Genomic DNA, 22905 nt, shown 5'->3' on the forward strand with positions numbered 1-22905 from the left:
AAGTCTACATTCGGTGGGTCCTTAGAGACCAAATAAAAATGTAAATAAGTCACATTTTAACAAGAAAATAGCAAAACAGAGGGAATGTTATGACAACATGGGTGTCTATCTACTTTGCCACAAGCTCACAGGTGAGGAACAGAGTTAGGGTTAAATGATAAAGAATAGGAAAGCAGTGCACAGGTTGTAAAACTATAAATAACTTCACTGTTGTGAAATGTCTTTTTGCAACAATTTAGAATTGGTGTGAGTCACGGTGTATGTTTTTAAAGGCAGTGTTTGAAAGTGTAGTATCTTTCTCCATTGTTGCTTGGTATGGAAAAGAAAACACACAGCAAGGGAAAGAATAACCTGTTGATGACTACAGTCTAATAAACAAATACACTCAAGAAGCAAATACATCAAACGTAAAGAACAAAGCCAAACCCTGTCAAGTTAAAACAAAACCTAGTTTCTCATCAGTATTACTTTCAACAAATAATTACAAGCCTATGTATCCAGGTATGTTTATAAAAACAGTGACACAGCCAACAGAGAATTCAGTTATCAAATATGGTAAATATCATCTCTGTGTTATTTTACACTTCTTTGCTAATTCTTTTGAGAAAAGGGTACCTTTTTTTGGTTTCTTCTTTCACTTTCTTCGGTTTCTTGTCTGGTTTGGGTGGTTTTTCTTTCTCTGCATCCACTTCCTTATCTTTGTCTTTCTTTTCTTTTCTTTTGTCTTTGGTTTTATCTTTCTTTGTCTTTTTAACTTCTTCATGAGAGCTGCAAAAAAAATCATTGAAATTTCATCTCAAGTGTACACAATGTTACTGTGGCTGAGAAATTAAACGATTACCTTTATCATATCTATTGAACAATTCCAATGCAAAAAAAGATTCAGTTAGACATGATATGAGTGCCAAAACAAAAATGGAACCTTATGTAACGAAAAATTGTTGATTCAAGTCTCAACATTGTCAGTTCTTTGAGAATGACTAAAGTCCTTGAGCAAGATTTGAAATGTCACAATGTGTGAATTTTATGTCTTAAAGCGGAGTGTCGGGTATGAAAGGCCCCCTAACTTTGCGGGGGTTATTGTCAAATTTGAACACAGACAGATTTCAGAATTTGTAAGTGGACTTTTGTGTGATTGTCGATTTGATGTATGAAGGCCTCAATGGAAAGAAGTCGACCCTTCAATACTTTGTGTTGTTTGTGACACTTATCGAGTTTTACCTTGAATAAAAATATTTTATAATAATAATCAAACCATGATTTGTGCCCCACTCAACTCAGCTGTATAACTGGGGACCTGGTATGACAGAGAACTCAGGTTTCAATGCTGCCATTTCTGTCTGAATGGTTAAAGTCCTTGAGCAGGATTTGAACCATTGTGCCCAAGCCAACCTAGCCTACCTAACATAATTACCTAATTGGTAACATGGTAGGACAGAGGGTTTTAATTCCATGTGCCTAAATGACCAAAGCTGCAGAATTGTATGTTCCCCAGATAGTTGAGAAAATTGAAAAAGTGCCATTGTGCATATACCCTGTATGTATGTATGTATGTATGTATGTATGTATGTATGTATGTATATATGTATGTATGTATGTATGTATGTATGTATGTATGTATGGTCGGTCTATGCATTGTGCAACTATTGTCTACACCAGGGGTAATAATTGGAAAACACTTTGAGAACAGTGTGTTTGGAAAGCAATTAATAAGAAGTCACATATTACAAAGAAGAAAAGAAGGATAAAAATCTCTTACATCACCATGGAGACACATACCTTTGCTGCATAGTAGCTGGTTTGAGAATTGCTGGATCCATAACTGTTGTCGTTTCAAAGAAATTGTTGACTCCTTGACTCACATCAATATCCTGGTTTTTAGTTTCCTCAACATCATCATCTGGCAGAGCATTTGTTTTGTTCTTATTGTCCTCGGTTGTTGTTGTAAGAACTGGTCTCGTTGGTCTCACTCTCTTCGGTTTTCTAGGTCTATTCACCGTCACAGTTTTCAAGGGTGCATGGGTAGGAGATGGAAGACTGTCAAAGTCTGATACTGTAGGTACGGCTGGTGGACTGTCAGAGTCTGACATGGTTGTAAAGGCTGGTGTACTTGGAGGTGATGTAAGGTCATCTGATACAAACAAATAATTGTACAAGTTATTACATATAACATTGGTGTGCATGCATACTACTGGTATTTGCACTGAAATGCAAATTATTGCAATTGAGAGTATGCATACCTGTATGCACATGAGCATGCATACCTGTATGCAATTGAGAGCATGCCATGACGGGGCCATTCCTGAGGTCAAATATGCATGTTTTTGAAATTTGCATTTTCGGTCATTTACACGACACAGTTTTTGAATCTTTCTGTTTTTGCCCATATACATATCAGACACCGTTTTTTGAAAGAAAACTAATATTTTGAAATTGATCCACTTTCAGCAATGTTTTCAAATCATTGCATTTTCATATTGTGATTTTGTCATCTTCATGTAGACGGTAAGTGTAAAGCCAACAAAATAGTTGTGATTGATTTGCAAATGGCATCGTGTACAAAGGCTTGAGGGCCTTAGGTTAGTCTTGACCACTTTATAACCTGTCTTTACCAACTCATGAATAACTTACAATAATATACACATGAATCTTAGTGGTAAAATAGCAATTAAGACATGGTAAGTAACCAAACTTCATCAAATAATGTAGATTGTTTCAATGCGGTGTGGAGTTGTGGTGACCATGGAAGTATAATAACCACATTTGTACAGTGTATACAAGAACGTGTTGTGTTGATATTTCTTTTGAATTATTCAAATTGATAAACCCAAACTTGGCAAATCCAACTAACAGCTTCAACAAAGGAGTAAAACATTGATAGATTGTATATACATTATTGACCATCAAGTCATTAAAACAGTCAACAGTAACTCACCTCCACTACCTTTTTCACGTTCAAGTTCATCTTCTGATGTATTCATGTCAAGACTTGGACTTGAGCTATAAGGGCTATTTTCATCTGTAAACACATGTTTATCATCTGGAGAAGAAATGAGATCAATTTCTTCATACTGATGACGCTTAAATGGTCTGACATTCGGCTTCTCTTCTTTTATTGAAGAAAGTGAAGTGTTAGATGAATCAAGGTCTGTGCTCAGTGTGGGGAAAAAAAGGAGACAGGAAAGGAGAAATACACACATGAATCTTAGTGAATTCAGTATATGTTAAAGGATTATGATTCAAGTTAAGTAAAAGTATTCAAGTTATGGTCACACAGAATTGTGGAGTCATGATGGTGAAATGGTTAGAGTGAACACTAAAGACCTGTGCTAGACTCGACAATGAAGTAAAATAGAATTGTGGAATCACGGTGGTCAAATGGTTAGAGTGAACACTGAGGACCTGTACTATACTCGACAATGAAGCAGACTCTATTCAGTTTCTGTACATTTTAACCCTTGTTAAAGAGTTGGTTTCTAGTAGGCCTAGTATGTTATTACACCACAAAAATAGAATGGCAAACTTCAAAGGGTTAAGAGCAATGACCGCTGTATTTCTGAATTCTGATATTTCCACTTCAGGTATTTGTCAGGCAGTAGGGATAAATTATATTCCATCTTGAAACATTGGAACCAACAGTAAAACAATTCCATTCATTTCCCATCATCTAGGTGGTATTGTTTCATTTTGGAAGTGATTCTAACTATAGCATGTACTAATTTCTACACTGGTATTTTTATCTACAGTCCATTCAGAATCATAATGATGTCTTTCTCACACTTTTAGAAGTGAGGATTCAGCTCTTCGAAGGGTTATTCCTGAAACATCAATTATTTTTTAATTTCATTGCATTGAGAATATCTTATCTTAATATTGTATTTATTTGAATGATTAGAGTGGTTGTTTTGACATGTGACAGTTGCTTGTTTGACTCTGAATGGCTACGTCCATGAGCAAGATTTGAACCATGATTGTGCCCCAGTCAATTCAGTTGTGTAATTGGGGACTTGAACACACAAGTTGCTTTGTGTTAACTGAGGCTGCAATGGATTGCATGCTCCACAGGGAGTTGATATTATAGATGGACATTGTGCTGATACAGGTCTGTGCCAGGGGGTAACGATTGTACCGGTACAGTGCTGTGGTCAGGACATCCATTATGAAAGGAGCTTTAGAAGTATGTACAATTCAATCCATTACTATTCATATAGGTAGAAATAGTATGTATCATGCAATATAATGACTTTGTTGAATTTGATCTACAAGATGGAGGGTTAAAATATTAATTTAGAGGGTTTGTCATGTTTGACTTGGGAACTCATAAATTACCTTTTATGAAGACAGACTTGGGTCTCACACTTTTTCTCTTCCGAAGTGTTGATGATTCACTCTGTCAAAAGATAAAATATATATGAACACTCAGCTAGGTGTTTGCATATAACGTTATATCCACCTGTATTATGTCATTAAAGGAGAACATCACTCCAGGAAATAAACATTAAAGGGGAACATGACTCTAGGAAAGAAGGGCATTTTCATGAACTTTGGGTTCTGGAGAGTGATTGCATAGTTTTACATCACCTACATATACATTACATGCAATTTCAGAGAAACGTCCATTTGAATTTGTCCCCATTTTGGGGATCTTTACTGTGAGTCACATTGCCTCATTTCAGTCTGCAGAAATGTTTATGTAATGGTTGAACACTGAATATTCATGACCGCTAAGAACCTATTACCTTCACTGAAAACGTTGTGAGTGGTCGGAAATTTCCATTTTATAACTATGAACCTACAGTCCATGAACTTTCATTCTTGCATGACTATGTTGTTGTGTATAACTGATATAAAGACAGGGGTCAAAACACTACTCACCACCTTGTTCACTTCTGAATCCTTGGTTTCAATGTTTTCCATGGCATCCAACTCTATTTTGCCATTCTTGTTTTTGTTCTGTGCAATGGTACTCAAATGTACATTCTGAAATCAGAAAATTGACAACCATTACCAACAAAGTACAACAGTACTATAGAGAACTGTCACTGTGTTTTATTAATACTAACATTATCATCTATGTATGTGTATACTGTATGTAGTTATAATTTTAACATACAGGCCATTTTTGAAATGTTAGAACAGACATACAGACAGACAGACAGACAGACAGACAGACAGACAGACAGACAGACAGACAGACAGAGTCAGTCACAAAGACAGACAGACAGACAGACAGACAGACAGACAGACAGACAGACAGACAGACAGACAGACAGACAGACAGACAGACAGACAGACAGACTACACACAAGCACTCACTCATGCAAATATTTCAAAAAATTCTCACTTCTGCTCAGACATCATGAGGTTCTGTCATTGGGACCTAATATCATACACTGATCATTAATTACTTTGCTGTGAACAATTATTAACTTGATAAGTACATCCAAGTAATATATCCATCAAGTATCACTCAAATTGGCCGAGCAATTTTTTACTTTAAAGTTGCTGACGTGCACATGTACACACACACACACACACACACACACACACACACACACACACACACACACACACACACACACACACAAAGCTAGACTGACATTTTACCATGCCTAGAGCACTACTGAACATTTGTTCATTCATGCTGAAATGGAAAACATTAATATTTTACGCTACACAGCTAAGGAATAAAAAAAAAGTGGAAAATACAGTCTATAACTAGCAGTAAATACAAAGATGATAATGGTAGAGAAATAAATGCATCAAATAGACTGTCATACTTTAAGCTCTCACATAAATTGTACTTACAAGTCTTGTTCTATACTTTGAAAGGCAATCCACTAGTTCATCTGTGATCTTGTTACAAACTGCTGTCGCTGCAGCCAAATGAAGTTCACTGAAAAGTGGAGAGAAAAAACATGGTGATCATTATAATTCAACAACTCCTTTTGAAAAAGAAGAAACAAAATAAAACATATATAAATGCATGACTGATAAGATCTGTTCAGAACAAAATGATATTGACAAAGAATGTTCTACATGTATGGTCAGAGTAACACTTTGTGTACAAATGTGATAGCTTGTATTTCCTTCCTGGTTTTGATATCAAAAAGGGAAGTGAATACTAATTATGATAATGTTCTATTTGTAGGTGTTTATGTTAGGAGTAAAGGTTAATGTAACAGCATAACAAGTCTTCATGGCAGACAAATACCCCAACTACAAATGTACAAGAAGGTTACTAGTAATTTTTCCAAAACTATTTTGCAGTCTCCTGCCCCCCCCCCCCCCCCCCCACCCACCCACCCACCCAAACCATTGGATTTTGTAATGTCACACTTATTATTATTGTTATTATTTACTTTTTGACATGCTGTGAGAATAAATGTTCATGTACTCTGGGTTCAAAGTTACTCATGAAAATTACGACTCACAGAGTCAGAACATTTTTTAGAAGTGAAACCCAAATATTTCCCAATGTCTCATCAGTCGAATACCAATATTATCAAATTTTATCCATTGTAGTACACCCCTGACAAATGCTGATGAGACATCAGTGGAAATTTGGAATTCGCTTCAAAAAATTTTCTGACTCTGTGAGTAGAAATTTTCATTAGTTTTGACAAGCTGTAAGTACTATTCGTTCTTTTTTTTGTGGTTCACTTCAATCTGTGGTAATTTTGAACTAATTTATCATTTAACTCTCTAAGAAAACTGTAGTAGAGCCATAATGATACTTCTGTTACAAACCCTGATATTGACAGTTGACACTAACAGAACTATGATCATTCAAAGGTACAAGGGGAACAAATGACACCTATACTGTCGTATCCACAAGTAACCTAGCTACTATCAAGTGGTTTTAATGATAAACATCCGCATACAACATCCTCAACAAAGTGTAACTGAATCCTATTTAAATTTGTATTTGGATTTATTAGGTAAAAATGTATACAAGTACATACAAGGTATAAAAATCACAGAGGATACCACATAAAAGTGGGTTTTTTTTAAATTTATTTCCAATGTGGTCCTCATAAGTGTGTACATATGTGAATAAAGTTTTATTCTTTAGTAAACACATTTGTCTCCTGTCTGTGTGTCTCCACCAACTCACACAACAGGACACAGTCAAACTTTACATTATACAATCATACCGTCAGTTATGTGCTGAAAAACATGGATGGATTCAAAGCTCTAGCTTTTAATACAACACTCTCATTCTCACCTGGCTTTATTAGCAATAGCTGCCCCAGCTTTTTGTTCCACCCATTCCGCCACATAGGTCTCTGAGATTTGACTTTTTTGGTGTGCTGTTTCTTGAATACCAGATTTTAACTCTTCTTTAACAATAGAGGGGCATAGCCTTTCACCACAGTTCAGCATTTCATCAACTGATTTCTATAAGGATAAATTCAGACACATTTTTGAAGCATAAATGATTATCAATGGCTTTAAGCTTCACATGCAGCAAAGTAAATGGCTTCTAACACACATTAACCCAAATAATGCAATATATGTCATTAACACAACCACGCTCACAATGATTAATGATACAGACATCATGAACCATTCATTCTAGTCATCGTAAAGACAAAAGATTTTACATTTTGGTCACTTGGGGGCACTCTTCGACAGCAGATTTGGGACGACTCATTCAGTACTGTAACATACTTTGAAATTCACCCATCATTCTCAGTTAACTGAAAAAGTTTTTTCTGCTGTTTTCAATTTGTTAAGTTTAAACAAACTAATGTATTTCATTTAGTACCATTTTGTTAACTGTTTCTTGTATTGTGAGGCGTTGGAATGCATAATGAAATTATGTATTATTGGATAAAAATCTATACAAGTACATATACAAAGTATAAAAAATCACTGAGGATAACACATAAAAGTATTTTTATAAACACTTATTTCCAATGTAGTTCTCCATGTTCGCTTAACTTGGGCACCATCATTGCTACACTCAAAAGTGGCTGATATGGTAATTAATATGGTGTATAATATGGACATCTGAAGACCCATCCACACATGCACTATATTGAACAATAGAAAAATGTGTCCATACCTGTAGTTGTTCTTTCACACAAGTTGTCAGCAAATCTTTCAATTCTTGTATTTTGGCATCGATCATCTTTTGGGTAGATTCTCTTGGTGCAAGATACATTGAATTCAGCATCTACGAAAAAAGTGCCAATAGTGTTGTAGCAAAGCTGAATGGACCAAAATGAATCTGATTCAATTCTATGTCATTATTGTCAAAAGAGTGATGAACACAATTTGTTATAATAGCATGGGATTACAGAATTGTAATATTTTTTGCATGTCTTTGTCTAATTCAACCAATCTATTGTCATTTTAAATCTCTGGATTAGAAATCTTTTGAGCAAAAATGCACATCAGGGATGACATCATGGATGACATCATAAATGACATCATGGATAACATCATAAATGACATCATGAATGACACCATGGATGACATCACAACTGACATCATGGACGACATCATGGATGACATCATGGATGACATCATAAATGACATCATAAATGACATCATGGATGACATCATAAATGACATCATAAATGACATCATCATGCCTTTCAAATTTAAAACTAAGGCTAAGTACAGTGACTGTTGTCTTGCTGAATCTTCTGAATTGAGATGGACATAACTAACTAGCTATAGTCTCACTGCTAGACCCATAGACAAGTCTGCTAACTTTAAGAGTGAGTATAGGTTGCATAGCACCAAAGTCTCTGTTAAGTCCTGTCATCCTCGGCTTTTATTCAGTAACCAGATCTGAAGTCTTACTACAAAATGCGCATGTGCATAGTTATGTTACAAAGATATATGCTCAGACTATATCAAATTATTTATCTTTAATCTTATTTTCTGTATCATTCATAGATTAATTATTACAACTATATTACAGTAACTGATGAAAGACAAGCTCTGTGCATTATAGCCATCACTTGACAAAAACAATGCAAACAGATTCATATCTGACCTCTTTTGAGTTGTGGCCATCCTGTACATATTTCATGGCTTCTGCTACGTCAGCTAACACAGTCTCATCTTCACATCCAGCCAGGTGATCAGCAGCTTGTTGTACATCTGCTGTCAGTTTATCTACAACCTAAAACCATAAAAAAGTCATCAATATTCAAAGCCATCATTGAGAAAAAACACAACAAACTTTCCATTCATTGGCTGCCAATTATGTCTCAAAAAAAGGAAACCAGTCTTCATGTAATACATTGATTCCACAAGGAATACAATTCATAAACATTTGCAATGGAAGTCATTTAGATTAGCCCTCAGACCACTATATTCTCTATAGTGGTCTAAGATTAGCCATATCTAATCAGTTAGCCCAAATAAATCTTATGTCTCATGCAATGTAAACCTTGTACTGTTAGTCTTCTGTACATAGTTTATTGGCTTTATTGACCTTGTGGAAGATAGATGTAAATGTGTTTGTTTGTTTGTTTGTTTGTTTGTTATAGCTTTTAAATAAAGTTTATCATAGGAGAGTACAAACATTTTATAATAACTTTGGAACGATAAATTGGAAACGAATGTGACGTTTCGATCCATCTACTATGGACCTTGATTACGCAATGATTAGCGTTGATATCTCTCTGGACTGGTGGAATAATATGTCTATAAATTGATGGGAGACATCAATGCTGAATAATTAAATCATTGCGTGATCAAGTTCATTGTACATGGATCGGAATGTCCCATTAATTTCCAATTTACCATTCCAAAGTAACTATATTGTACTGTCCTATTGATTCTTGGAACCATGAACAAAATATTCTCCAAAGTTTATCATCATTATGCCATAACTTCTTTAAAAAGCCCACTCATGGTACAAAACTAGTCAAAGGTTCAAGCTGTTTTTGTACTAGACATATATCTTCTGAATGAGTACACTTTCCCACTACTGACCTGTTGAGAGGTAGACACATGGAAACTCTGTTGAGTCCTGTAAGCTTGATCAATGACCTCAGCATCATACTGTGCACTACTGTTATTTCTCATTAACAGTTCCTCTATTTTCAAGATGGCTGCATCAGTCTTCTCTGGATTTGTTCTCCATGCATTACCAGCATCACTGACCGGAGTTGGCATACTTTCAAGTGTATGATTCCTAGAAATCAACAATGATTGGCTCAGTTCATTTTCTACCACAGAAAGGGCATAGTTATTGACATGGGTGTACGGTTGTAAGGCACTGTGCTTCGTTGACAAAAGTTATTCAATGCGTACAATGTCTTGCTATTGAGAAATGTGTAGAGAAATATTCAGTTCATACATAACACTTCCACACACACACACACACACACACACACACACACACACACACACACACACACACACACACACACACACACACCATCATCATCATCCTCATCATCATCATCACCACATGCAAGCATGTAAACACACACGTATCATATACACACAAACACACATGCAAACAGAAATACACTGAACTATAGACACAAAAAAACCATGCAATGCATATACATGCATGCACACATACACACTATACACACACAAACACTCACATATATAAATATGCACACATAAGTATGAAACATACACACAAAAAAACATATGCAAACACATGCACACCTACATACAACCAACCACACATTCCTAACAAATGCACACACAAACACATGCATTAACACAAACTAACAAACACAAACACACACACATACACACACACTCATACATACACACACACACACAGACACACACAGACACACACACATACACACACACACAAACAAACAAACAAACAAACAAACAAACAAACAAACAAACACAAGAAATACCCACTACATTTATTTTGATTAGATAGACAGATGAACAAAAGACAATTTGTGGTTACAAATTAACATACCTTTCCAATGAATCCGCTAAGTCTTGCAGTCCATTGACACTGATGTCATTTCTATCCAACTTGACAGTCTTTAACTTTGTGTTGAGTTGAAGTGCCTTGGCCAATGATCTGGTACCAACATCTCCCATGCCATTGCCACTAAAATACAAACCAAACAGGAATTAAGAAAAGGCATTTAAAATCATAAATATTGTGATACTAATGTGATAAACCCACATCATCATCATATACCCAGTATTGCGTCGAATGTAGTTCAATTAAGAGCATGTACATCAAATGTGTGCAATAATTTTCTGTATCATGCACTGGCACACTTTGCCCGAATATGGCAAGTGGTGTGCTCGTCAATATCCATTCCCTCAGTGATTCGATTCTGATTTTTTCCTCAATATGGTTACATTCTTGTGCATAAAAATAATATTCACAATCAATTTATGTGGTTATGTGATTCAAATGATGTTTCTACATAGAGTATAGGATAAAACCTCTACAGCCCGGATATGGGTTTTGAGGACCTTGGTAGTATGGTTTAATAAGGGTCCTCCTGAAGTCTGGCCTTTCCACTGTAAATGCTCGGTCCACAAAACCAATATCCCAAGCCATAAAGATTAATACCTATCACTGGACCATAAATAAATACTTCATCCAGAAATAAATATCATACAATCACTGAACTTTAAACTGTGTTCTGTTAGTTACCTGATATCAAGGTATGTCAACACTGTATTGCTTCCTACAGCATCCAACACACTAGCTGTGTGTGCTTTAAGTTTACAGTCAGCCATTGAGAACCACTCCAACGACTGTAAAGAAATACCAAAAAGCATTAAAATCAGACACACTAAAGTCTCCATATTGAATAATCAATGGATTCTGAATCTAATACCTGTGTCATCCAGAGCTATCGTAGTCGAAACCCAGATGTGAAGTCTTATACCCTAAAATGAGTATTTTATGATAGTGAGGCAGAAAGTAGTTGATAAATTTGACAGTTGTGGAAAATTTAGTAAGGAAATATCTTTGAAAAAGAAAATCTTGAGAGAGGAAAACATTTCTGATACATCAAAATAGGATTTTGTAACCATGGAAACAGTGTGCTGCACATTATTAAAATCTAGGTGCAAGTTCCAGTTGTTTCAATCAAAGGAGCAATCTCCGTTCTATAGCAACTATACATTTAAACAGAAATGCATATGCATATTAAGCCTTTGTAAGATGCTGTCAGACTCATCAACAGATCTTCTAACGCTATGAATTGAGACTTGCATAGGTACTGTGTCAGATTTGAGGAAACTAGAGTTGTATGACAAGATTGTATGGGACGTATAAACTTAATTAAAAATATCCCTGACTTGGTGTCAGATTAGAGGAATCTATTTTATGACGAGATTGTAACGGACGTATAAACTTAATTAAAAATATCCCTGACTTGGTGTCAGATTAGAGGAATCTATTTTATGACGAGATTGTAACGGACGTATAAACTTAATTAAAAATATCCCTGACTTGGTGTCAGATTAGAGGAATCTATTGTATGACAAGATTGTAACGGATGTATGAACTTAAAAATATCCCTGTCTTGGTTTTGAATCTTGTATCATAAAATAATGACATATCCATCCATCTATATGTAATGCCATTCACTATGTGTTGGTGAACACATGGAAACAATTAGAGTCAATGAATTCACATGTAATGATAGAATCACTTGTGTACAGAGAGATACTCACCCCATCATCCACCTGAAGCAACTTGACAATTGTGTCAAGAAATCTGTTCAGCTGTCTGGTGGAATAAAAGCGGGTAACATTTTCTGTTATGTTTGGTAGTGGTCAGAAACTAAACACAGTACAATGCTGGTATTATGGGAGATAAAGAAAAGGCTGAATTTATCGTATTCTTGGCAAAAGTCATTTTCATCAATAGGGAACGTGCAAACTCGCCATGTTGAATGTTGAATCATGGGAAAAGTGATAATAAATACTAATCAATTAGTATTGTAAACAATGTTGATACATTGTTTGTAACCACAAATGATCAATTCATAGTGACCCTGACAATTGTGGGAGGTAAAATATTTTTTTCAGTAGCTCCAATTTAGGTATTATGATAACCACAGATAATCCCATAGTTCTTTGCGTCTGAGCATGCTCAGTCTGGATTGCAAGTTCCCTATTCTACATTGTGTGATTTGTTGTACACTGGGGTATGGGTGGGTATTCTGAGAAATGCCATACATGGTGATTGTGGTAATTAGAAATAATTAGAATTTGAACAGCAGCTCATCTGAAGTGACTCAACTGTAAGAATCAACATATCACGCCTGGGAATCATTCATAATGGTGGTGGTGGTGGTGGTGGTGGTGGTGGTGGTGGTGGTGGTGGTGGTGGGAGGGGGTGGTTAAAAATAGAAAGTGATACAGTACTATACAATTGGGGGTTTAATAAGACCTCACAATGTGCTTTGCAAGTAGATATATATATACCGGAAAGGTGAAATTTGCATATATGCTGCAAAAATAAAAATCAAGCATGAATGAGGTTATTTATTTGTGGCACATGCAAATTTCACCTTCTGGGTATATATCTACTTGCAAAGCACCTCGTGAGGTCTTATTAAACCCAATTATAGTATACTGAACTTTGAAAAATGGACAAAAATATGAAATTACATAGAATTTGTGTGCTTGGAACCACATAAACATTTGCCACCGCATCATTCTGATGATACCATTTTGAGGAAGGGCGAATTTATCTTGGAGTACGACACTGTCAATTTGTCTCAAATACTATACTTCATAATCCATCATATATTATAGGACACTTTATGTATAGTTAAACTGATAAGCTGTATAACTTACTTCTTATTCTGCCTTACTGTATGTAGATTATTACCGATAGACAACTTTTTGATGTGTATATTAGTTCCTATCCAATCTACTACACTGGCAAGATCGCCTTCCAGACCATTACCACTGATGTCTAGTGCTCCAATAGCGTGAATAGTAGCGATGCAGCTCTCCAAAACTCGACTACCTTCAGCTTTCAACTATGAAAAAAACAAAGGAAAGAGTAAATAATTATTTAAATTGCTGAATTGCAATTTCTTCTGGATGTGCTATCACCATTACTATGCATAACAAGTAATTGAAAAGGAGTTCATAAAACATATACCTTTGTATTTGCATATCAATAATGGAGACCCTTCTTGTTGCTAACAATTCTCTACCTAGGCATCGTAAGAAACTTCCCAACTAAATTTCACACCAATTCACCTAACTTTTGTTTAGTTTAAGTCTTTTTTGTATACAAATCCCTATAGACACACATTTTTCTAATTCAACACTGTGCATAAAAATAATTAGTAAACACCAATACCTCATTATTGCTTATATCCAGCTCTAAGTCTCTCATTGCACCATTACTAGCTATTCCAAGTAGTACATCCCTGATAAAATAAGCAGAAAATATAGTGAATGCGTATACAGTGAGTTAGATAGAAAACTGTTACTGTGAATTATTCCAACGACAAAGACATTCGTTCTTTCATTAAATGAGGAGTAGAATAAAATGACATTTTCTTTCCTTGTATAGTCACAGAGCTATTATATTTAGACATTATATATGTAAAAACGTTATCAAGTTGAAATGGGCAGATGCAAAGATGGGCAAATGTATGTAAGTTGTGGATAATTCATATTATTTCAGCTGAGTTCTATTCTTACATACAGTGTGTGCGTGCTTGTGTGTGTGTGTGTGTGTGTGTGTGTGTGTGTGTGTGTGTGTGTGTGTGTGTGTGTGTGTGTGTGTGTGTGTGTGTGCGCGCGTGCGTGTGTGTGAGTGTGTGCGTGTGCTGGAGTACCAAACAATGATAAGCTTGTCTTCAAAGATTGAAACATCCATTTGGAACAGCTTTAATAATTAACTCTTTATTATAATACCAAACAAGTGTTCCACAATTATGTTATCTTTGAGACTCTAAATGAAAACTCCCATGGGTCAATATCATTGAATATATATCACTTACTTGACAAACTGAGGTGGTAGTCTGTTACCTGAGAGATTAACATACTTCAGTGCTGTTGTTGTGGCAAAGTATTCCTTCATTGCTTGCGGAATAAACAGATCTTTGCTTTTCCTGAAGAAAAAAAATACATATATACCTCATGATAATTTTGAGGTGGTACATCCAACACAAAAATGTAAACAGTCTATAAGTGGGCCATTAAAAAGTAGGTATCAGTATACTAATGTGTGGAAAATGCAACCTTCACTCCCACCCTCACCCCTAAATATAGTCTGAAAGATCAAGTTGCCGTTTCCACTTATGTAATTGGTCAGTAGCAAATGGTTACATAAGTGGACCAATGAGGACCTGTCAGACTCCCCTTACTGGTACAAATTTGGAAACACTGCAATAAAATATGATGCACAAATCCCATTGTTTTAATGTATGCAATCCATTGCACGCACATACTATTAAAGAATTCACACTGCAACCTCTATCCTACTAGGTACCTAATTAATTACACAACAGGACTGACTGGGTAAAATCATGGTTCAAATCTTGCCCTACGACTTTAGCCATTCAGGAACAAAAGAGAGTGGCAAGATTTGAACTAGCTACTTGCAGATTTTGAGCTCGCAACTGTAACCATTTGACCATCATGACTCCACAAAGAGTGAAAAGAGTGAAAAATGCTTTATTATGGGTATATACAAACATGTCTGCCATATTGTGAAATGTTAAGATCTGTGAAGGCAGGCAAAAACAAAATATAAATCAATTTTTCCTCAATAGTGAGGCTAACAATACTGAAATCTGAACAGGTGAAACACTCATCACACTATAAACATTTTGTGAAAGTGAAACTTAATATTTTGCCTACAACTGTGAACTTATTCATCAGCCCAATGTTCCAGATTGGTCACATGACTTATCAATGGAATCATGTGACACAAGAGTAGAATCCAGATGTGCGAAAGTTGAAAATAATGTCACCTACCTATTGGTAAGTATATTCCTTGACAGATTCAAATGTGTCAGTGTATGTAAACATCCCTGCAGTAGTGCTGGAAATACAGAATCCAAGGCTGTTTCAGAGTTACTCAAATCAAGATGACTCACCACGTTGGGATTGGCCAGGAATGTCAGTAGTGGCTGAAAACAAAGAATATAAACAATACTGTCACTTTGCTACAGGCTGGATAGGTACGATTAAACCAACTCCTCAATTACTAGGTACTGTATATCTTTATAACACACTGTTTTCATACAGCCTTCTGTGATTGGCTTAGATTGTGTCATGTGGTATGGGCTGGTGACCTTAATTTGCATAGAGAGGGCACTAATCATATTCTATTTTCCTTAGGGCACTATTCATCTAGCACAGGAGTCCTACCAGTGATTTGCTATGACTATGAAATGAATATGTGCCGGAGAATGTGAAGTGTTATAAAACGCTTGTTGCCTTGCATTTATTCGCAGGCACTAGTAGACATGATATTATTCAAAGTGTTGTTATGTAGCAACATATAATAGTTGGTACATACAGCCCTGTCTATGGGGGCATTATTAGATATCTGTTATTCCAAAGGGATGTTATGTAGTAACTAAAATTGTTGCTGCATGATAGCAAAAGAAGCCATGTGATGTCTTATGATGTCTTATAGTGAGCAATTCACTCCTCCTTGATATACAAAACAACATTTTATTCAATGTCTCATTTTGGAAACTGTGGCTGGAAAAATACCAGCAGTGGGCTTTAAATGTTCCTAGCTGCAATGTGTTGTAATAGCTTTAGGTATTGCATGGTTCCAGATCCCTAACTACCACAGTAGTATACATACAGGCATAACACACTCAGTCACACAAAGTCACAAATATTGGCATATATACATGTATGAAGGAAAACCTGCATAGGGTGAGGACAAAACACAAAACATCAATGTCCACTTCATTTGATAGATCTAGTGATTCATTCTTTTCTGCTAAATATGACTACTGCAAGTAACATTGTACCAGGTAGCACATATACACAAATACAATAGTCAGTAAGTGTCTATACTTACTGCAAATTCTTCTCCTTTGAAAGAATTATCAGACAGAAACAACTTCTTTAATGTCTTCTTGGCTTTACCAGCAGCCAAATTTGTGCCAAGATTAGATGCTCCTGGTGAAGATACACATCATGACAAACAAACTAGGTCAATATTACAATGTTACAGTAATCACAAATATATTACAAGTCATAGCGATTACTGTAACATTACACAAAGAAATACAGATCTCAAGAAATGTTAGTCACAAAACAAACATTCTAAAAATTATAAGCAATACAACTTTTTGGATATATTGAGAGTATTAAAGTCATAAACCCAGTCATCCAAAGTTGGTATTACAAACTTCTGTTTTGGGAATATTGACGACATTGGTCATAAACCAAGGGCATCATTTTGATACAAATGTTTCCATATTTGGGCATCACATTGATACAACCAGAAATAGAAGCTCCATATTGGGGTATCACTATGATACAATTATTCCATATTTGACCATCACATTGATACAACCAGTAACAACACTGCCATATTTGGGCATTCATTTGATATAAATACTCCATATTTGGTCATGTTGAAAAATACACAAATCTGATCTACCTCAGCCTGTTTCTAATCAAGTACAGATCAGACTATTGAAGTTTGACTATTCGTTATTTATGCCTAGGTGTAGCTATGCTAGCATCACGCCTTTGTGCTAAGCAGTTGAGAAATACTAATTTTCATTATAACAATTTCAAAGTGCAGAATTATATTATCAATTTATATTACATTTTACTGAATTACTAATATGCAGAGAGAGATACACAGTTGTATCATCACTAATTCAGCGACACTGTCTCTACCAGTTGTGCAAAAATTAAATGGAGTTCACAATTGCCTAGACTGTAAGATATCATGTCATTCTGCCCTCACCGGCCTCCTTATTCCTCTCTCTCTCTCAGAGGGGTTGACGGATGTGTGAGGGCGCCCTGTCATGGCGTACCTTACAGACTAACAATTGCTAACAACAGTCTCACTCGCAGGATAAGGCTAAAAGTTTAACAAATATCTACCAGTAATTATAAGTCATGCAAATAAAACTTAAAGTAGCCACATGGATGAGGATTGTGAATTTAATTTTTGATTTATGAAACAATTTTATCATGGCTTCCTATTCGAAAAATCAATGTGAAAAAACATTGAATGAGTCTGTACTTGCAAAACAGCTATAACATGTGTAAAAAGTTTGTTATTTTACGTACAATAACAAACATTTTACACATTTATTAATCTTTTGCAATTTAAGTTACAAATACAGACTTGGCATATGTTGTTTCACAATGAATTTTCAAGTAGGAAGCCATGATAAACTTGTTTATAAATGAAAAATCCAAAATAAATACCCAATCCTCATCCATATGGTCACTTTAATGAACATCACTCTGCCACAGAATAGTGACCTCCCTGTAGAAAACTTACGTTAGTCTCTCTTAACGTAGAATGCACCTTAATACTATAAAATTCTACAACTTTGCTATTTTATACTTTGTTCCAGATAACTCAACTCATTCTTAGTACAAAAAATCTCTGGTCACCATAAAAGTTTTTGGAAATAGATGTCAAAATGTTGTTAAAATTATTTTAGATTCCACCATATACAAACTGTACTGTGTTTGGAAAATAAAAAGTTGTTGTTTCTTTAAAAACAAAACAATGAAACCCTGAAATTCTTTTATTATTTCAAAAGGACCTGGTACAAACATTCATTTTAGCAAAGACTTAGTGAGATTTTGATTTGATCAATTTGATTTTTGTTTTCAGGAAAAATGTTCCTGAGAGGCTTAAAGCTACGTAACAGTATTGCTTAGTTATTTGTATTGTCAATGAAGTGGCATGTAAAGATTTTTCCAACCTTCTGTGATATGCCCTCACATAATATCACCTATACCAAAATTTTACCAAGAGCTTTCTCTGAAGTTCTGAAGGTTTTTCGACTTACCTCAGCCTTTGATAGAGTCTAAGTTTTAAAAGTTGTTACAAAAAATCTTATCCCTGGGAATATTCTGAAGGAGGATCTGAAGGTTTATATGACCATCACAATTTACTTTACATTCCAAGCCCAATAACTTATTAGTTAATATACAATTTTTCAAAATGAACATTACTCTCATAAACAAAATCTTGATAGTTTAGAAGAGGAATTATTGTCTATGGCATTCAGACAAACATTGAAGAAAGCTCTTAGCTTACAACAGTATGTTGTGTGCACAGGTTAAAATATTAGTACTCGTGAAATATTGAAATACACAAAATTAAGAGAGTTTACAAGGGAGGTTACTGTCTGTAAAATTCACACAAATACACACATATTACTGTCACATGTTAATTGAAATAAAACAAGGAGAAAGTAAAGATTGGTTAGAAGTGCAGGCTTGCAAGCGAGTGCACTGATAAATACCTCTACCTTTGGTAGAAATTTTAGTGTTGGATAAATTCAGTTCAGTCAGTCCTACTGACAACTTTGGAATGATACCACACAGATGCTGGACACCTCTGTCATCGATGTGATTGCCTTTCAGATTTAAGGCATGAAGACTTGAAGGTACTTGAAGAGCTGTTGCAAGCTCTTGGCCAAAGTCCCTGAAATTCACAAGTGTTTAGAAACATTCTGTCATTAGACTTGAAAGAAGTGTGCTTTTATCATCAAATATAGTCTTTGTAGTAGGCTGGGTGGTCGACTTTGAAAGTATTCTTTCTACACAGCCAGCAAACTCAGTAATTCATATTCAGTATTTTTGATGGTTACCATGCAAAGAAGCTGATTGGTTGACTTAGTCACATGATGCCTCTATTATGCTCAATGTGTCAAATTACCTGAATGTGACCTAGTTGGCCATACAGAAAAATGTGACCTTAAAAATGACCTCAAACATCAACACATGCTATACTAATTGTATGCAGAATTGATGATGAGGCAGAGCCAGAAATAGCACATTTGAGTTACCAGTTCACAGGCTGTGTGGCATAAACACTTGCCCGGTTGACCTGCTAGCCAACTCAGAAGGCTACATCAAACATGGAATATCTGACTCAACATAACTAAAATCATCAAAAAAGACCAAACTATATACAGTGTTAATGAAAACACTGCCTACATCAAAAAATTAAAGCTATATTTCTATACAAAAGCAATAAAAGTTAAAGGTTAGTATCACATCATAATATATATCTAATATGGGAAACATTATTATATATAATGGATCATAATGTAAATAATTAGTAGTGAATATTTTAACTATTTTGGATTAGTAATAAACATGTGTTAAAATAGTTTAAAACAGAAAAAGTTGGTTAAGATAAAATTGAATACGCTGTAATCTAGTTTTCAGAAAGACAAAAGATTGCATAGTTTGGCCACTAGGTGCGCTGTTCGGAGGCTGCTTTTGAAGTAGTCTTGGTTACCCAGCCTCTCGCCACTGGAGGCTCTACAAGACCACCCCAAACATGAGTCTGGGGAAATGAGATTCTAACTTGTCTGCGTAGGAAGTACCAATCAGAGCAGTGCATGCTGGGGAATACTTCACGTCCAACATAATTGTACGCTAAACGATTTGGGTACTTTTGCGACAAGTTATCACTTCTCAAGCATCATACATCTAAACTATAACAAACAGGCCTTGAAGTTGTAAGCCCACTTTTTATGACGTGGAAGAAATGTACAGTGTGACCCCCAGCACAGGGTAGCTAAAATGTGGTTTCCCAGACTCTCATCTGGGTGGTCTTGTAGAAGCGCCCCCAGTGGTGAGAGTCTAGGTTATCAAACCTACTTTTGAACCAGAACTGATGGCCATGAAAGTTGACTACTGTAGCCTCCTTTGAAAAAAGACCTCATACCTAAGTGTTCCATGGCAAATATTGGTTTCATTCTCAACCAGTCCAAGCTAGGTTTGTTTCAGTTTTTAATTTAGGATCTCATGGAGTTGTCTACCTACATTTAGTTGACAACTTCATGCATTGCCACTGGCTAATATGTTTAACTAGCCATGATATGATGTTTTTCAAGTTTTTGAACCCCCCCCCCCAAAAAAAAAAAAAAAAGTTTATATCTAATTTGCATATGGCTAAACTAATCCCTTTGTTATACACAAATTCACAAGTTGACATCAAAAGTAACATTTTCATCAAATATGGTAATCACGCCATTTTAGTTATTTTTAGTAAGTCATTCACATACCCCCCCCCCCCTCCACACACACACATACTTACAGACACTTTACCACTCATACAGCACTACTAAACCTCATGTCAGTTGTGGCAAAAATGGGCAAACTTTGGCATTAGAGAGAAGTCTAGATCAAGACTACTTTGAATACTCTGAAGACTATGACCACCTCTCCTAACATGGGTGTACACACTTCATTGGAAACTACAGAATTATACTGTCAAATAGTTTTGAAGATGGTGTTCAAATATTCTGCAGTTTCATTACAAACACGTCTTCCATTCTGCCAAATTTGATAGGCACGCAGCAAAGCAATATGGCATGCATAAAATACTTCTAGAGTTTGACCTTTGCGCCAAATTTTTAAAAGTCAGCCAGTGCACGGTAGAAGAATGGCTACCCTGAGCACCGGACATAGGCAAACAGAAACAAATGGCTGCACCAAGGGAGAGAACCCATTGTTAGCCCCCTGTCAGCAGTGCCCATTGGGGCAACAAATCTAAAAAGTCAGAATTATAACACCTTTACTATAAAATTGCAATCAAAACACACAGAAACAAATAACATGTCATGCAATATAAACAAATAATATACTAAAACTGTCTTTTCAAACAATCAATTCTACAAATAATGAATTAAATTGAGAAAACTTATGAGAACTCTGACTACATAACACACTTACTAGTAATATACATCTTTCTATAGTATCCACACTTTGGAAGAAAGAAATAGTAGATTTGGGTTATATATACCACCATATAAAATTGTTATGAACATACATTATTGTTATGAAATATACAACTAAGAATCAGATTGCACAGTTTTCTCAACTTTAAGGTACATTGTGTTCTTTAGCCCTAATCAGGCTCCTTAGAGCGTGGTACACCATGTTGTATCTTACACAAGTTAGGCCAAAAAAAAATATATCTGGTTCTGGTCAGTGCGCGCATGCCCTGAATACCCTCGCGTCGATCCTTTTTTTTCCGATAATTTTTGCTATTCCTGATATCAGGAGAACAAGCAGCTGAAATCTACCCTACATGCCAAGACTGCTGAAATACAAAATCTAAACTGCTTCGAAGAAAAAGGAAGTTTTTCAAGAGATAAATATGATAGAACAGAGTATGTAAAGTGTCCAAAAAATGTGTATTTACTAATTTGCAAAAAAAAAAATTAGGAAAAAAAAAAATTTCGCGTCGTCGCACCACTTTAGAAAGTTTACCCTGACCAGAACCAGATATTTTTTTTTTTTGGCCTTACAGACAATACATTTTGCAGATATTGATATTTTGTATGCATTAAAACACATCACAGGCTTCAGTGATTGGTTTTGATCATGTCAATGTTAGTGACCTATAGTGACCTCAATTTGCATACAGAGGGCACTATTTGTATTGTTATCACTAGGGCACTATTCATTCACCCCAGATATTCTATTACACAGGGTCAGATGTGGGAATCACCAAGAACAAAACAAATGACACAAAACGATGGAAATAAAGGTAAATAAAGATATCTAGCCACTTTCACCACATCAGATTTTAATCAGATTGTGCTATAGCTTGCCAATAGATAATCTAAACTCAACACCCAAGTTATATGTTACAGATCTGCTAATACATACACTGTCCATACACAATTGTCATACCAATATATAATGTATACACTTCAGTCAAATAATTGCAAATTTAGATTGGCAATTATTTTTAATGCTGTT

The 22905-nt window shown here is 35.5% G+C and overlaps 1 protein-coding gene across 4 annotated transcripts in view; it reads right to left on the bottom strand.

Moving 5' to 3' along the window:
* LOC144438163 (uncharacterized) overlaps positions 1–22905 on the bottom strand; it is a 46288-nt gene that overhangs the window by 10799 nt on the left and 12584 nt on the right. For 2 of the 4 annotated variants that reach the window (XM_078127194.1, XM_078127196.1), the window contains exons 10-28: positions 19425–19606; positions 16997–17097; positions 15931–16085; positions 14952–15062; positions 14303–14372; positions 13786–13973; positions 12655–12709; positions 11624–11727; positions 10925–11062; positions 9961–10162; positions 9014–9142; positions 8072–8182; positions 7229–7401; positions 5809–5896; positions 4876–4980; positions 4330–4390; positions 2936–3148; positions 1780–2131; positions 616–768 (exon numbers count right to left, since the gene is read on the bottom strand). In XM_078127194.1, coding sequence (XP_077983320.1) covers positions 616–768; positions 1780–2131; positions 2936–3148; positions 4330–4390; positions 4876–4980; positions 5809–5896; positions 7229–7401; positions 8072–8182; positions 9014–9142; positions 9961–10162; positions 10925–11062; positions 11624–11727; positions 12655–12709; positions 13786–13973; positions 14303–14372; positions 14952–15062; positions 15931–16085; positions 16997–17097; positions 19425–19606 — 2691 coding nt within the window. The remainder of the gene's footprint in view (positions 1–615; positions 769–1779; positions 2132–2935; positions 3149–4329; positions 4391–4875; positions 4981–5808; positions 5897–7228; positions 7402–8071; positions 8183–9013; positions 9143–9960; positions 10163–10924; positions 11063–11623; positions 11728–12654; positions 12710–13785; positions 13974–14302; positions 14373–14951; positions 15063–15930; positions 16086–16996; positions 17098–19424; positions 19607–22905) is intronic. The other 2 variants (XM_078127195.1, XM_078127197.1) reach the window with 2 other exon arrangements.

The sequence above is a fragment of the Glandiceps talaboti genome, chromosome 7, assembly GCF_964340395.1.
Source record: "Glandiceps talaboti chromosome 7, keGlaTala1.1, whole genome shotgun sequence".
Taxonomy (NCBI): Eukaryota; Metazoa; Hemichordata; class Enteropneusta; family Spengelidae; genus Glandiceps; species Glandiceps talaboti.